General features: G+C 47.4%; 1 protein-coding gene across 1 annotated transcript in view; it reads right to left on the bottom strand.

Moving 5' to 3' along the window:
* Positions 1–16972, bottom strand: part of LOC127924867 (disrupted in schizophrenia 1 protein-like) — a 106952-nt gene that overhangs the window by 75477 nt on the left and 14503 nt on the right. Inside the window, exons 5-8 of the mRNA XM_052509515.1 lie at positions 12102–12252; positions 11502–11598; positions 10830–11062; positions 9165–9219 (exon numbers count right to left, since the gene is read on the bottom strand). Coding sequence (XP_052365475.1) covers positions 9165–9219; positions 10830–11062; positions 11502–11598; positions 12102–12252 — 536 coding nt within the window. The remainder of the gene's footprint in view (positions 1–9164; positions 9220–10829; positions 11063–11501; positions 11599–12101; positions 12253–16972) is intronic.

Genomic DNA, 16972 nt, shown 5'->3' with positions numbered 1-16972 from the left:
GATGACACACTTATCATTATAGTACAGTATATAACACCTTCCTAATATTGAGTTGCACCTCTATTTAACCTCAGAACAGCCTCAATTTGCCAGGGCATAGGCTCTACAAGGTGTTCAAAAGCATTCTACAGGAATGCTGGTCCATGTTGACTCAATGCTTCCCACAAAGGTGACTCGTTTCAGGAATTTAGGAGCATTTCACACGTCACTACTTCACAGGAGAGCCGTTTGAATGTAAACTTGATTTTTTATCAAAAGTCATTTTTGGCAGAAATGCCTACTGGAACATGTGAGCTTTCATGTGCCTTAATTCCAAACTTATATGCCATCTGTAAATACGAATACAATTGTTATATTACAAGCTACAAAAAAGTCAGCAACCTTCTCGCTAGCCATGATTGGCTGAGATAATGAGTGGGCTGGACATGCCGAGAGTTGGGATTGGTCTGCCATATAGCATGCTTCTGTCTATTTGATCTGGTCAGTATGTGTAGGTAAACCTGTCTAACGCGGCTTTAAAATAAATATCACTTAGTAGAACTGCATAAGTGTTGCTCTCCACTTTCTGGAGGACCGAGTTTTGAAATCAGTGGAATTAGAGTCTGATAGCTAAAGAGATGGAGAAAACATCTGTCTCCGGATTACATCTTCAACTAAGGGCAACCATGGCATCCAACCATGAATAATGTATACGGGTAAGATAATCTAGCGAGCTACATTTTCAGACATTATCTGTTTCTAATTTTGACAAAGTCGTTTTTAAGTCAAGTCAAAGTGTACTGTTAGTTAGCTAGGTAACGTTAGCTGGCTGGCTTGCTAGCTAACGTTACGTGGTTGATCTTATCTGAGTGTGCCAGAGTGCAGAATAACTGACACATTTACGAACGCTCAACATGGCGGATGTCAGTAAACATAAATTGTTGCCAGCAGCACAGTTTCAGTCACCAACTCTCTGGATAAAATGAAAACAGCCTAACCAGCTCTGCCAGGTAAAAAGGTCAGTGAGCTGTTCTCTCATTTGTGTCTGGAATTAGCTAGCCAATGTTAGCCAGGTAGTTTGGGTGCTTGACTGTTGTTAGAAGTCTCAGATCAACCCTGAATGAGATGGATGGGGCTAAAGCTTTAGATGAAAGGTGCTGAACAAATTTTCTTTCTCAAATTTTCTCAAGTTTATCAACTTTCAAAGCAGAATGACTTTCCCATTGTTCCTTAAATACAGTGTATGATATACCATTTGAAGCTCTGTGTCTCTGCTTTTAACCAATGTAAAAAACACATTTTCTAATTTTGCAATGTGAGACCTAATCAAGTTGGCTAGATGTCTTTTGGGTAGTGGACCATTCTTGATAAACACGGGAAACTGTTGTGTGGAAAATCCAGCAGCTTTGTAGTTCTTGACACAAACCGGTGAGCCTGGCACCTACTTCAATACCCCATTCAAAGGCATGTAAATATTTTGTCTTGCCCTCTGAACATACACAATCCATGTCTCAATTGTTTTTAATAGGCTTAAAAATTATTCTTTAACCCGTCTCCTCCCCTCCATTCTACACTGACTGAAGTGGATATAACAGGTGACATCAATAAGGGATCATAGCTTTCACCTGGATTCACCTGGTCAGTCTGTCCTGGAAATAACAGGTTCTTTCTTTTTTATTTATCCATTATTTTACCAGGTAAGTTGACTGAGAACACATTCTCATTTACAGCAACAACCTGGGGAATAGTTACAGGGGAGAGGAAGGGGATGAATGAGCCAATTGTAAACTGGGGATTATTAGGTGACCGTGATGGTTTGAGGGCCAGATTGGGAATTTAGCCACCAGGGTTACACCAGGGCCATGGGATCTTTAACACCCCTACTCTTACAATAAGAGCCATGGGATTGATCCCTGCCTACAGACAGAAACTAAAACAAGAGGCTCCCACGCTGAGGTCTGTCCTACGCTGGTCCGACCAAGCTGACTCCACACTCCAAGACTGCTTCCATCACGTGGACTGGGATATGTTTCGTATTGCGTCAGATAACAACATTGACGAATACGCTGATTCGGTGTGCGAGTTCATTAGATCGTGCGTTGAAGATGTCGTTCCCATAGCAACGATTAAAACATTCCCTAACCAGAAACCGTGGATTGATGGCAGCATTCGCGTGAAACTGAAAGCGCAAACCACTGCTTTTAATCAGGGCAAGGTGACTGGTAACATGACCGAATACAAAACAGTGTAGCTATTCCCTCCGCAAGGCTATCAAACAAGCTAAGCGTCAGTATAGAGACAAAGTAGAATCTCAATTCAACGGCTCAGACACAAGAGGTATGTGGCAGGGTCTACAGTCAATCACGGACTACAAGAAGAAAACCAGCCCAGTCACGGACCAGGATGTCTTGCTCCCAGGCAGACTAAATAACTTTTTTTGCCCGCTTTGAGGACAGTACAGTGCCACTGACACGGCCTGCAACGAAAACATGCGGACTCTCCTTCACTGCAGCCGAGGTGAGTAAGACATTTAAACGTGTTAACCCTCGCAAGGCTGCAGGCCCAGACACCATCCCCAGCCGCGCCCTCAGAGCATGCGCAGACCAGCTGGCCGGTGTGTTTACGGACATATTCAATCAATCCCTATACCAGTCTGCTGTTCCCACATGCTTCAAGAGGGCCACCATTGTTCCTGTTCCCAAGAAAGCTAAGGTAACTGAGCTAAACGACTACCGCCCCGTAGCACTCACTTCCGTCATCATGATGACTCCTTGCTGTCCCCAGTCCACCTGGCCATGCTGCTGCTCCAGTTTCAACTGACCTGAGCCCTCGGACCATGCCCCAGGACTACCTGACATGATGACTCCTTGCTGTCCCCAGTCCACCTGGCCATGCTGCTGCTCCAGTTTCAACTGTTCTGCCTTACTATTATTCGACCATGCTGGTAATTTATGAACATTTGAACATCTTGGCCATGTTCTGTTATAATCTCCACCCGGCACAGCCAGAAGAGGACGGGCCACCCCACATATGCTCTCTCTAATTCTCTCTTTCTTTCTCTCTCTCGGAGGACCTGAGCCCTAGGACCATGCCCCAGGACGACCTGACATGATGACTCCTTGCTGTCCCCAGTCCACCTGACTGTGCTGCTGCTCCAGTTTCAACTGTTCTGCCTTGTTATTATTCGACCATGCTGGTCATTTATGAACATTTGAACATCTTGGCCATGTTTAGTTTAGTTTATTTTATTTTATTTTATTTTTACAGGGACAGTGCACATTAATCAACGTTTCAGTAAAAGTGCCGGTTTTAGCCAGCCGGCTAATTTTCAACCGCAGTCCCTGGGCAGGTTATTAAAAACAATTACAATATAGACAATAGCACCATAGACATAGCAACATAGCAACATAGGACAAGCAAGACATAGCATACAGACAGAGCAACATAGAACAAAAAGCAGCAAGACAAAATTCATAAAAGCAACAAAGTGTTTCCATACCTCACAAGCTACAGACAACATGGAAAGCGGCAACACACAGCTAGGGACCATGTTCACAAATCTGATTGACCTTTAGCCATGTCTTCAAGCATTTTGTGAAAGTGTGATATGTGGTGCAGTTATGTGTGTCTGATGGCAGTGTATTCCAGACTTGGGAAGCTCTCACAGAGAATGCAGATTTACTAAAGGTGCTTTTCCTTAGGGGAACTATACAGTCACCTCTCATGGCAGACCTTGTGGATCTGCTGCCATATGTCTGAGTTTTCTGTTTAACAAAAATATTGAGTGGAGGGGGAGCCAGGCCATTAAGGATCTTGAATACAAGACATGCATCGGTGTATTGCACAAGATTTTCCCAACTCAAGAGCTCATGTTTTCTAACGATGTGACAATGATGATGGCTATTGGGCTTCCTATCAAGCACTTTGAGAGCCTGTTTGTAGACAGACTGAATAGGTTTTAATGTTGTACAGCAAGCTTGGGCCCAACTAGTCAAGCAGTATGTTAAGTGGGGGAGTATCATAGATTTGAAGTACAGTTTTGCTACCTCTGTAGTCAAACAATTTCGTATAAATCGGAAATTAGCTAGATTGAATTTAGTTATTTGAATTACCTTTTTCACATGCTTTTTAAAAGAGAGGTTGGAATCAAGTATGATGCCAAGGTACTTAAAATCGGATACCACCTGGAGCTTCTCCCCTGACACATAGACATCTGGCTCAGTAGCATCTGTTGCCCTCTTTGTGAAGAACATGCAAACAGTTTTTTCACATTGAGATGCAAACACGAGTCACAGAGCCACTTTGTAACCTGGACCATTACAGTAGTGAGTTCTTGTGCAGCTTGTTGTTTGCTCTTTGCATGCACATATATCACTGTATCATCTGCATACATTTGAACTTCAGACCCAGTACATACAGAAGGCAGATCATTAATGTACAGGCTGAACAGGAGGGGCCCCAGTATTGACCCTTGGGGCACGCCCACATCATAGCTACGAGTGGGCGACAGCTCATTGCTCACTCTGACACACTGAGTTCTGCCTTCATATGATTTCATCCATCTCAAGGCATCAGGGGAAACGTTGAACTTGGACAATTTTGTGATGAGAATCTCATGGTTAACAGTATCAAAAGCCTTCCTTAGGTCCAGAAACACAGCCCCAACAGCACCCCCTTTGTCCATCTTGGACTTCACATTTTCCAGAAGAAAGCAGTTGGCCGTTTCTGTGGAGTGTTTCGCTCTGAAGCCAAACTGCATGGAGTGTAATGTGAAGGGGCTGTTGTTGAGGTGGGCAATCAGTTGTTCTGCTACACACAATGTTCTGTTATAATCTCCACCCGGCACAGCCAGAAGAGGACTGGCCACCCCACATAGCCTGGTTCCTCTCTAGGTTTCTTCCTAGGTTTTGGCCTTTCTAGGGAGTTTTTCCTAGCCACCGTGCTTCTACACGTGCATTGCTTGCTGTTTGGAGTTTTAGGCTGGGTTTCTGTACAGCACTTTGAGATTTCAGCTGATGTACGAAGGGCTATATAAATACGTTTGATTTGAAGTGCTTTGAGAGACTAGTCAAGGACCAGATCACCTCCACCCTACCTGACACCCTAGACCCACTCCAACTTGCTTACCGCCCAAATAGGTCCACAGACGATGCAATCTCAACCACACTGCACACTGCCCTAACCCACCTGGACAAGAGGATTACTTATGTGAGAATGCTGTTCATCGACTACAGCTCGGCATTCAACACCATAGTACCCTCCAAGCTCGTCATCAAGCTCGAGACCCTGGGTCTCGACCCCGCCCTGTGCAACTGGGTACTGGACTTCCTGACGGGCCGCCCCCAGGTGGTGAGGGTAGGCAACAACATCTCCACCCCGCTGATCCTCAACACTGGGGCCCCACAAGGGTGCGTTCTGAGCCCTCTCCTGTACTCCCTGTTCACCCACAACTGCGTGGCCACACACGCCTCCAACTCAATCATCAAGTTTGCGGATGACACTACAGTGGTAGGCTTGATTACCAACAACGACGAGACGGCCTACAGGGAGGAGGTGAGGGCCCTCGGAGTGTGGTGTCAGGAAAATAACCTCACACTCAACGTCAACAAAACTAAGGAGATGATTGTGGACTTCAGGAAACAGCAGAGGGAACACCCCCCTATCCACATCGATGGAACAGTAGTGGAGAGGGTAGTAAAGTTTTAAGTTTCTCAGCATACACATCACAGACAAACTGAATTGGTCCACTCACACAGACAGCATAGTGAAGAAGGCGCAGCAACGCCTCTTCAAACTCAGGAGGCTGAAGAAATTCAGCTTGTCACTAAAAGCACTCACAAACTTCTACAGATGCACAATCGAGAGCATCCTGGCGGGCTGTATCACCGCCTGGTACGGCAACTGCTCCTCACACAACCATAAGGCTCTACAGAGGGTAGTGAGGTCTGCACTACGCATCACCGGGGGCAAACTACCTGCCCTCCAGGACACCTATAACAGCCGATGTCACAGGAAGGCCAAAAAGATCATCAAGGACAACAACCACCCGAGCCACTGCCAGTTCACCCCGCTATCATCCAGAAGGCGAGGTCAGTACAGGGGCATCAAAGCTGGGACCGAGTGACTGAGAAACAGCTTCTATCTCAATTCCATCAGACTGCTAAACAGCCACCTCTAACATTGAGTGGCTGCTGCCAACACACTGACACTGACTCAACTCCAGCCTCTTTAATAATGGGAATTGATGGGAAATGATGTAAAACATATCACTAGCCACTTTAAACAATGCTACCTAATATAATGTTACATACCCTACATTATTCATCTCATATGCATACGTATATACTGTACTCTATATCATCTACTGCATCTTTATGTAATACATGTATCACTAGCCACTTTAACTATGCCACTTTGTTTACATACTCATCTCATATGTATATACTGCACTCAATACCATCTACTGTATCTTGCCTATGCCGCTCTGTACCATCACTCACTCATATATCCTTATGTACATATTCCTTATCCCCTTACACTGTGTATAAGACAGTAGTTTTGGAATTGTTAGTTAGATTACTTGTTGGTTATCACTGCATTGTCGGAACTAGAAGCACAAGCATTTCGCTACACTCGCATTAACATCTGCTAACCATGTGTATGTGACAAATACAATTGGATTTGATTTGATTTGACCTGTACATAGCCCACCTATAATTTAGCCCAAACAACTACCTCTTTCCCTACTGTATTTATTTGATTTATTTTGCTCCTTTGCACCCCATTATTTTTATTTCTACTTTGCACATTCTTCCACTGCAATTCTACCATTCCAGTGTTTTACTTGCTATATTGTATTTACTTTGCCACCATGGCCTTTTTTGCCTTTACCTCCCTTATCTCACCTCATTTGCTCACATCGTATATAGACTTGTTTATACTGTATTATTGACTGTATGTTTGTTTTACTCCATGTGTAACTCTGTGTCGTTGTATGTGTCAAACTGCTTTGCTTTATCTTGGCCAGGTCGCAATTGTAAATGAGAACTTGTTCTCAACTAGCCTACCTGGTTAAATAAAGGTGTTCTCAACTAGCCTACCTGTGTCACGTTCTGACCTTTATTTTCTGTGTTTTGTATTTAGTTAGTATGGTCAGGGCGTGAGTTGGGTGGGCAGTCTATGTTTGTTTTTCTAGGTTTTGGGAATTTCTATGTTTCGGCCTAGTATGGTTCTCAATCAGAGGCAGGTGTCATTAGTTGTCTCTGATTGAGAATCATACTTAGGTAGCCTGGGTTTCACTGTGTGTTTGTGGGTGATTGTTCCTGTCTCTGTGTGTGCACCAGATAGGACTGTTTTTGAGTTTTCACATTTCTTGTTTTTGTTAGTTTGTTCATGTGTACCTTAATGTATTAAAAAGTACCATGGACAATTACCACGCCGCGTATTGGTCCTCTGATCCGTTTCGCCTCTCCTCTTCGGAAGAAGAGGAAATTCATTACAACCTGGTTAATTAAAGGTGTTCTCAACTAGCTACCTGGCTGGTTAAATAAAGGTGTTCTCAACTAGCCTACCTGGTTAAATAAAGGTGTTCTCAACTAGCCTACCTGGTTAATTAAAGGTGTTCTCAACTAGCCTACCTGGTTAAATAAAGGTGTTCTCAACTAGCCTACCTGGTTAATTAAAGGTGTTCTCAACTAGCCTACCTGGTTAAATAAAGGTGTTCTCAACTTGCCTACCTGGTTAAATAAAGGTGTTCTCAACTAGCCTACCTGGTTAATTAAAGGTGTTCTCAACTAGCCTACCTGGTTAAATAAAGGTGTTCTCAACTTGCCTACCTGGTTAAATAAAGGTGTTCTCAACTGGCTACCTGGTTAAATAAAGGTGTTCTCAACTGGCTACCTGGTTAAATAAAGGTGTTCTCAACCAGCCTACCTGGTTAAATAAAGGTGTTCTCAACTTGCCTACCTGGTTAATTAAAGGTGTTCTCAACTTGCCTACCTGTTTAAATAAAGGTGTTCTCAACTTGCCTACCTGGTTAAATAAAGGTGTTCTCAACTAGCCTACCTGGTTAAATAAAGGTCAAATAAATAAAATAAGTAAATAAACTCTGCTTTACTCTGCTCTGCTTTAATCTACTGTGCTCTACTCTGCTCTGCTCTGCTTTAATCTACTGTGCTCTACTCTGCTCTGCTCTGCTTTAATCTACTGTGCTCTGCTCTGCTCTGCTTTAATCTACTGTGCTCTACTCTGCTCTGCTCTGCTTTAATCTACTCTACCCTGCTGTGCTTTACTCTGCTGTGCTTTACTCTGCTCTGCTGTGCTCTGCTCTGCTGTGCTCTGCTGTGCTCTGCTGTACTCTGCTCTGCTGTACTCTGCTCTGCTGTACTCTGCTCTGCTGTACTCTGCTCTGCTGTACTCTGCTCTGCTTTACTCTGCTCTGCTTTACTCTGCTCTGCTTTACCCTGCTCTGCTTTACTCTGCTCTGCTTTACTCTGCTCTGCTTTACTCTGCTTTACTCTGCTCTGCTTTGCTCTGCTCTGCTTTGCTCTGCTCTGCTGTACTCTGCTCTGCTGTACTCTGCTCTGCTGTACTCTGCTCTGCTGTGCTGTACTCTGCTCTGCTCTGCTGTACTCTGCTCTGCTCTGCTGTACTCTGCTCTGCTCTGCTGTGCTCTGCTCTGCTGTGCTCTGCTCTGCTGTACTCTGCTCTGCTGTACTCTGCTCTGCTGTACTCTGCTCTGCTGTACTCTGCTCTGCTCTGCTGTACTCTGCTCTGCTCTGCTCTGCTCTGCTCTGCTCTGCTCTGCTGTGCTCTACTCTGCTCTGCTCTGCTGTACTCTGCTCTGCTCTGCTTTACTCTGCTCTACTCTGCTCTGCTGTACTCTGCTCTACTCTGCTCTGCTGTACTCTGCTCTACTCTGCTCTGCTGTACTCTGCTCTACTCTGCTCTGCTGTACTGCTCTGCTGTACTCTGCTCTGCTGTACTCTGCTCTGCTGTACTCTGCTCTGCTGTGCTCTGCTCTGCTGTGCTCTGCTCTGCTTTACTCTGCTTTACTCTGGGAGGAATGGTTGAGTTGCCATGCCACAAAGTAGGGGTCGTGGTGACTGCACTGAAACTGTGTTACTCTGTATAAGAGTGTTTATTGAATGTCTAATGTCAATATGTCAATATAAAAATAACCTTACTTTAGCCGTAGCATCTTTAATGGACAGACTCAGTGATTGCTCCTGATCCTGGAGTCTGCAAGGGAAGAGGAAGACGGGAGGAATGTTATGGACAGACTCAGTGTTCTGGACTGTACAAGGGAAGAGGAAGACAGGAGGAATGTTATGGACAGACTCAGTGCTTGCCTACAAGGAAGAGGAAGACAGGAGGAATGTTATGCAGACTCTGTTCCTACAAGGGAAGATGAAGACTGTTATGGACAGACTCAGTGTTCCTACAAGGGAAGAGGAAGACAGGAGGAATGTTATGGACAGACTCAGTGTTCCTACAAGGGAAGAGGAAGACAGGAGGAATGTTATGGACAGACTCAGTGTTCCTACAAGGGAAGAGGAAGACAGGAGGAATGTTATGGACAGACTCAGTGTTCCTACAAGGGAAGAGGAAGACAGGAGGAATGTTATGGACAGACTGCCTACAAGGGAAGATGAAGACAGGAGGAATGTTATGGACAGACTGTGTTCCTACAAGGGAAGATGAAGACAGGAGGAATGTTATGGACAGACTGTGTTCCTATAAGAGGAAGACAGGAGGAATGTTATGGACAGACTCAGTGTTCCTACAAGGGAAGATGAAGACAGGAGGAATCAGACTCAATGTTATGGACAGACTCAGTGTTCCTACAAGGGAAGATGATAAAAATGTTATGGACAGACTCAGTGTTCCTACAAGGGAAGAGGAAGACAGGAGGAATGTTATGGACAGACTCAGTGTTCCTACAAGGGAAGAGGAAGACAGGAGGAATGTTATGGACAGACTCAGTGTTCCTACAAGGGAAGATGAAGACAGGAGGAATGTTATGGACAGACTCAGTGTTCCTACAAGGGAAGAGGAAGACAGGAGGAATGTTATGGACAGACTCAGTGTTCCTACAAGGGAAGATGAAGACAGGAGGAATGTTATGGACAGACTCAGTGTTCCTACAAGGGAAGAGGAAGACAGGAGGAATGTTATGGACAGACTCAGTGTTCCTACAAGGGAAGAGGAAGACAGGAGGAATGTTATGGACAGACTCAGTGTTCCTACAAGGGAAGAGGAAGACAGGAGGAATGTTATGGACAGACTCAGTGTTCCTACAAGGGAAGAGGAAGACAGGAGGAATGTTATGGACAGACTCAGTGTTCCTACAAGGGAAGAGGAAGACAGGAGGAATGTTATGGACAGACTCAGTGTTCCTACAAGGGAAGAGACAGAAGACAGGAGGAATGTTATGGACAGACTCAGTGTTCCTACAAGGGAAGAGGAAGACAGGAGGAATGTTATGGACAGACTCAGTGTTCCTACAAGGAAGAGGAAGACAGGAGGAATGTTAAGACAGACTCAGTGTTCCTACAGGAGGAATGTTATGGACAGACTCAGTGTTCCTACAAGGGAAGAGGAAGACAGGAGGAATGTTATGGACAGATAGATCCAGTGTTCCTACAAGGGAAGATTGAAGACTGTTTCCTACAAGGGAAGAGGAAGACAGGAGGAATGTTATGGACAGATAGATCCTTTGAAGATGTTCATATTGAAACGTATATTTTTTTCAATTCCTAACTTGGTTTGATAAGATTAGTACAGATTTTCTCAGGGGACCCCAGGTGTGGAGAGACAGTGATCCTGGAGAAGTTGGGATTGGTACTGACCTGCGTATGGCTTCAGGGGGAGAGACACAAATCCTGGTCCTGCTCTGTGATGTTACCAGGTCATTGAGGGCATTGCCCATGTCTCTGAGCTGGATGTGGCTACAGCTGCGCAGGGCGGGTCCTTCAACCTCCTCAGTCTGTAGCTCCTCCTCTTCCTGCTGGATCTGCTGTTCCAGGCTGCAACTCCGAGACTGCAGCTCTCCGAGCCTCCACTGCAGCTCTGCCATCTCCGCCTGGGGGCAGGCCCGAGGGCAGAGAGCATTCATAAAGAGTAGTCTCAGAGTAGGAGTGCTGATCTAGGATCAGTTCTGACTCTAGATAATAATAAATAGGATTATACAGACAGGGGACCTGATCTTAAATCAGCACTTGGATTCACACTCAATTCAACATTTTACAGGGCATGGGACATTCTTCATTCAACCAGTGTATGACAGGATCCATTTACAGGGCATGGGACATTTCTTAATGTACACAACTGGGTATTTCCTGTAGTATTTCTGCTGCAGGCATATCTAACTACTTCATTCTACAACGCTCTAAACTGTAGAACTGTTGAGTGTACACTTGGTGGACACTTTGCACAAATCGATGTGATTAATACAAACAGGCCAAAGGTGTCCAAAATGCCTTGTTATTTTCAGTAATCGCTACCTAACAAAATCTACTCACCTCCACCATGCGTTTCTCCTGCAGCAAACACTCTCTCCTTTGCAGTGGACCCTGGACGGCTTCAGCCACTTCCCCTCCATCCCTCTCCACCTCTTCCCTTTAACAGGTCAAAAGCAGAAAGAATAACAGACAATAACAGTTAAACTAGCATCCTGTGGGTCTGTTCTGTTACCCAGTTAAACTAGCATCCTGTGGGTCTGTTCTGTTACCCAGTTAAACTAGCATCCTGTGGGTCTGTTCTGTTACCCAGTTAAACTAGCATCCTGTGGGTCTGTTCTGTTACCCAGTTAAACTAGCATCCTGTGGGTCTGTTCTGTTACCCAGTTAAACTAGCATCCTGTGGGTCTGTTCTGTTACCCAGTTAAACTAGCATCCTGTGGGTCTGTTCTGTTACCCAGTTGAACTAGCATCCTGGTAGCTCTGTTCTGTTACTTCCCAATAATACAGTTTATGCCGACTAAAATAGTGTGGTGTGGGGTGTTGTGGTGTGGGGGTGGTGTGGGGTGGGGTGGTGTGGTGTGGTGTGTTGTGGTGTGGGGTTTTGTGGTGTGGGGTGTTGTAGTGTAATGTGTTGAGATGTGTTGTAGTAATGGTACTAACCTGTGGTCCTCCATCCTGGCGAGGGCGCTGTGTACTGCCTCTCTGAGTCTCTGGAGGAACAGAGCCACACTGGGCTGTCTGGAGGGGAGACCCAGCCTCAGTGAGCTCCTCTCTCTACACAGCTCCTCCAGCTTCTTACCAAAGCGCTCAGCTGAAACAACAGCACACATATCTGGGTCATAGACCAGAAACAATCCTCTGCTGCTGGCCTCTCCTCTACTACTGCTGCTGGCCTCTCCTCTGCTGCTGGCCTCTCCTCTACTACTGCTGCTGGCCTCTCCTCTACTACTGCTGCTGGCCTCTACTCTACTACTGCTGCTGGCCTCTACTCTACTACTGCTGCTGGCCTCTCCTCTACTACTGCTGCTGGCCTCTCCTCTACTACTGCTGCTGGCCTCTCCTCTACTACTGCTGCTGGCCTCTCCTCTGCTGCTGGCCTCTCCTCTGCTGCTGGCCTCTCCTCTACTACTGCTGCTGGCCTCTCTTCTACTACTGCTGCTGGCCTCTCCTCTACTACTGCTGCTGGCCTCTCCTCTACTACTACTGCTGGCCTCTCCTCTACTACTGCTGCTGGCCTCTCCTCTGCTGCTGGCCTCTCCTCTACTACTGCTGCTGGCCTCTCTCTACTACTGCTGCTGGCCTCTCCTCTACTGCTGCTGGCCTCTCCTCTACTACTGGCCTCTCCTCTACTACTGGCCTCTCCTCTACTACTGGCCTCTCCTCTACTACTGGCCTCTCCTCTACTACTGGCCTCTCCTCTACTACTGGCCTCTCCTCTACTACTGCTGCTGGCCTCTCCTCTACTACTGCTGCTGGCCTCTCCTCTACTACTGCTGCTGGCCTCTCCTCTACTACTGCTGCTGGCCTCTCCTCTACTACTGCTGCTGGCCTCTCCTCTACTACTGCTGCTGGCCTCTCCTCTACTACTGCTGCTGGCCTCTCCTCTACTACTGCTGCTGGCCCCTCCTCTACTACTGGCCCCTCCTCTACTACTGGCCCCTCCTCTACTACTGCTACTGGCCTCTCCTCTACTACTGCTACTGGCCTCTCCTCCACTACTGGCCTCTCCTCCGCTACTGGCCTTTCCTCTGCTGCTGGCCTCTCGTCTAATACTGCTGCTGGCCTCTCGTCTACTAATGCTGCTGGCCTCTCCTCTACTACTACTACTGGCCTCTCCTCCACTACTGGCCTCTCCTCCACTACTGATGCTGGCCTCTCCTCTACTACTACTACTGCTGGCCTCTCCTCTACTACTACTACTGCTGGCCTCTCCTCTACTACTTCTACTGCTGGCCTCTCCTCTACTACTGGCCTCTACTCCACTACTGCTGCTGGCCTCTCCTCTACTACTACTACTACTGGCCTCTCCTCCACTACTGGCCTCTCCTCCACTACTGGCCTCTCCTCCACTACTGGCCTCTCCTCTACTACTACTACTGCTGGCCTCTCCTCTACTACTACTACTGCTGGCCTCTCCTCTACCACTACTGGTCTCTCCTCTACCACTACTACTGCTGGCCTCTCCTCTACCACTCCTACTGCTGGCCTCTCCTCCGCTACTGGCCTCACCTCCGCTACTGGCCTCACCTCCGCTACTGGCCTCACCTCCGCTACTGGCCTCACCTCCGCTACTGCTGCTGGCCTCTCCTCTACTACTACTACTACTGCTGGCCTCTCCTCTACTACTACTGCTGGCCTCTCCTCTACTACTACTACTGCTGGCCTCTCCTCTACTACTACTACTACTGCTGCTGGCCTCTCCTCTACCACTACTGCTGCTGGCCTCTCCTCTACCACTACTACTGCTGGCCTCTCCTCTACCACTACTACTGCTGGCCTCTCCTCTGCTACTGGCCTCTCCTCCGCTACTGCTGCTGGCCTCTGCTGCTACTGCTGCTGGCCTCTACTGCTACTGCTGCTGGCCTCTACTGCTACTGCTGCTGGCCTCTACTGCTGCTGGCCTCTACTGCTACTGCTGCTGGCCTTTACTGCTGCTGGCCTCTACTGCTACTGCTGCTGGCCTCTACTGCTACTGCTGCTGGCCTTTACTGCTGCTGGCCTCTACTGCTACTGCTGCTGGCCTCTACTGCTACTGCTGCTGCTGCTGCTGCTGGCCTCCCCTCTACTGCTGCTGGCCTCCCCTCTACTGCTGCTGGCCTCCCCTCTACTGCTGCTGCTGCTGCTGCTGCTGGCCTCTCCTCTACTGCTGCTGGCCTCTCCTCTACTGCTGCTGGCCTCTCCTCTACTGCTGCTGGCCTCTCCTCTACTGCTGCTGGCCTCTCCTCTTCTGCTGCTGGCCTCTCCTCTACTGCTGCTGGCCTCTCCGCTTCTGCTGCTGGCCTCTCCTCTACTGCTGCTGCTGCTGCTGCTGGCCTCCTCTACTGCTGCTGCTGCTGGCCTCTCCTCTACTGCTGCTGGCCTCTCCTCTACTGCTGCTGGCCTCTCCTCTACTGCTACTGCTGCTGGCCTCTCCTCTACTGCTACTGCTGCTGGCCTCTCCTCTACTGCTACTGCTGCTGGCCTCTCCTCTACTGCTGCTGGCCTCTCCTCTACTGCTACTACTGCTGGCCTTTCCTCTACTACTACTACTGCTGGCCTCTCCTCTACTACTACTGCTGGCCTCTCCTCTACTACTACTACTGCTGCTGCTGGCCTCTCCTCTACTTCTACTACTGCTGCTGGCCTCTCCTCTACTTCTACTACTGCTGCTGGCCTCTCCTCTACTACTACTACTACTACTACTGGCCTCTCCTCTACTACTACTACTGCTGCTGGCCTCTCCTCTACTACTACTACTGCTGCTGGCCTCTCCTCTACTACTACTACTGCTACTGGCCTCTCCTCTACTACTACTACTGCTGCTGGCCTCTCCTCTACTACTACTACTGCTGCTGCTGGCCTCTCCTCTACTACTACTACTGCTGGCCTCTCCTCTACTACTACTACTGCTGGCCTCTCCTCTACTACTACTACTGCTGGCATCTCCTCTACTACTACTGCTGCTGGCTACTACTGCTGGCTCTACTACTACTGCTGGCCTCTCCTCTACTACTACTGCTGGCCTCTCCTCTACTACTACTGCTGGCCTCTCCTCTACTAGAGTTGAAGCTGAAGAGAGAGAGCGAGAGATGCTGGCTGGCTGGCAGCAATCAGAACAGGCGTTCCTCTGGAAAAGCATTCCCAGAACAGCCCTTACTGACCCACATAAAACATTCCCAGAACAGCCCTTACTGACCCACATAAAATATCCACAGAACAGCCCTTACTGACCCAGATAAAAGCATTCCCAGAACAGCCCTTACTGACCCACATAAAGCATTCACAGAACAGCCCTTACTGACCCACATAAAGCATTCCCAGAACAGTCCTTACTGACCCACATAAAGCATTCCCAGAACAGCCCTTACTGACCCACATAAAGCATTCACAGAACAGCCCTTACTGACCCACATAAAGCATTCCCAGAACAGTCCTTACTGACCCACATAAAGCATTCCCAGAACATCCCTTACTGACCCACATAAAGCATTCCCAGAACAGTCCTTACTGACCCACATAAAGCATTCCCAGAACAGCCCTTACTGACCCACATAAAGCATTCCCAGAACAGCCCTTACTGACCCACATAAAGCATTCCCAGAACAGCCCTTACTGACCCACATAAAGCATTCACAGAACAGCCCTTCCTGACCCACATAAAGCATTCCCAGAACAGCCCTTACTGACCCACATAAAGCATTCCCAGAACAGTCCTTACTGACCCACATAAAGCATTCCCAGAACAGCCCTTACTGACCCACATAAAGCATTCCCAGAACAGCCCTTACTGACCCACATAAAGCATTCCCAGAACAGCCCTTACTGACCCACATAAAGCTTTCCCAGAACAGTCCTTACTGACCCACATAAAGCATTCCCAGAACAGCCCTTACTGACCCACATAAAGCATTCCCAGAACAGCCCTTACTGACCCACATAAAGCATTCCCAGAACAGCCCTTACTGACCCACATAAAGCATTCCCAGAACAGCCCTTACTGACCCACATAAAGCATTCCCAGAACAGCCCTTACTGACCCACATAAAGCATTCACAGAACAGCCCTTACTGACCCACATAAAGCATTCCCAGAACAGCCCTTACTGACCCACATAAAGCATTCCCAGAACAGCCCTTACTGACCCACATAAAGCATTCCCAGAACAGCCCTTACTGACCCACATAAAGCATTCCCAGAACAGCCCTTACTGACCCACATAAAGCATTCCCAGAACAGCCCTTACTGACCCACATAAAGCTTTCCCAGAACAGTCCTTACTGACCCACATAAAGCATTCCCAGAACAGCCCTTACTGACCCACATAAAGCATTCCCAGAACAGCCCTTACTGACCCACATAAAGCATTCCCAGAACAGCCCTTACTGACCCACATAAAGCATTCCCAGAACAGCCCTTACTGACCCACATAAAGCATTCACAGAACAGCCCTTACTGACCCACATAAAGTATCCACAGAACAGTGAACATAAATAACTGGAGATTAGAGCAGCACTAGTTGGTGCGAGTCTTCAGTCACACGGCCCTGGCATGGAAACAGGTCAGGGTACAGCCTTAGTCTGTCTGAGACAACATCGCCTTAGCAATCTCACTAGGATAAAGACCACCTCCATTCCTGAAAGAGATCATGATACCTCACATCTCAAAATAGGGCTACTTAATGTCAGATCCCTTACTTCAAAGGCAATTATAGTCAATGAACTAATCACTGATCATAATCTTGATGTGATTGGCCTGACTGAAACATGGCTTAAGCCTGATGAATTTACTGTTTTAAATGAGGCCTCACCTCCTGGCTACACTAGTGACCAAAT

Source organism: Oncorhynchus keta, unplaced genomic scaffold (genome assembly GCF_023373465.1).
Source record: "Oncorhynchus keta strain PuntledgeMale-10-30-2019 unplaced genomic scaffold, Oket_V2 Un_contig_4690_pilon_pilon, whole genome shotgun sequence".
NCBI classification, from domain to species: domain Eukaryota; kingdom Metazoa; phylum Chordata; class Actinopteri; order Salmoniformes; family Salmonidae; genus Oncorhynchus; species Oncorhynchus keta.
Note: the sequence above shows the minus strand (reverse complement) of the source record. Positions and strands in the feature narration are given on the sequence as shown.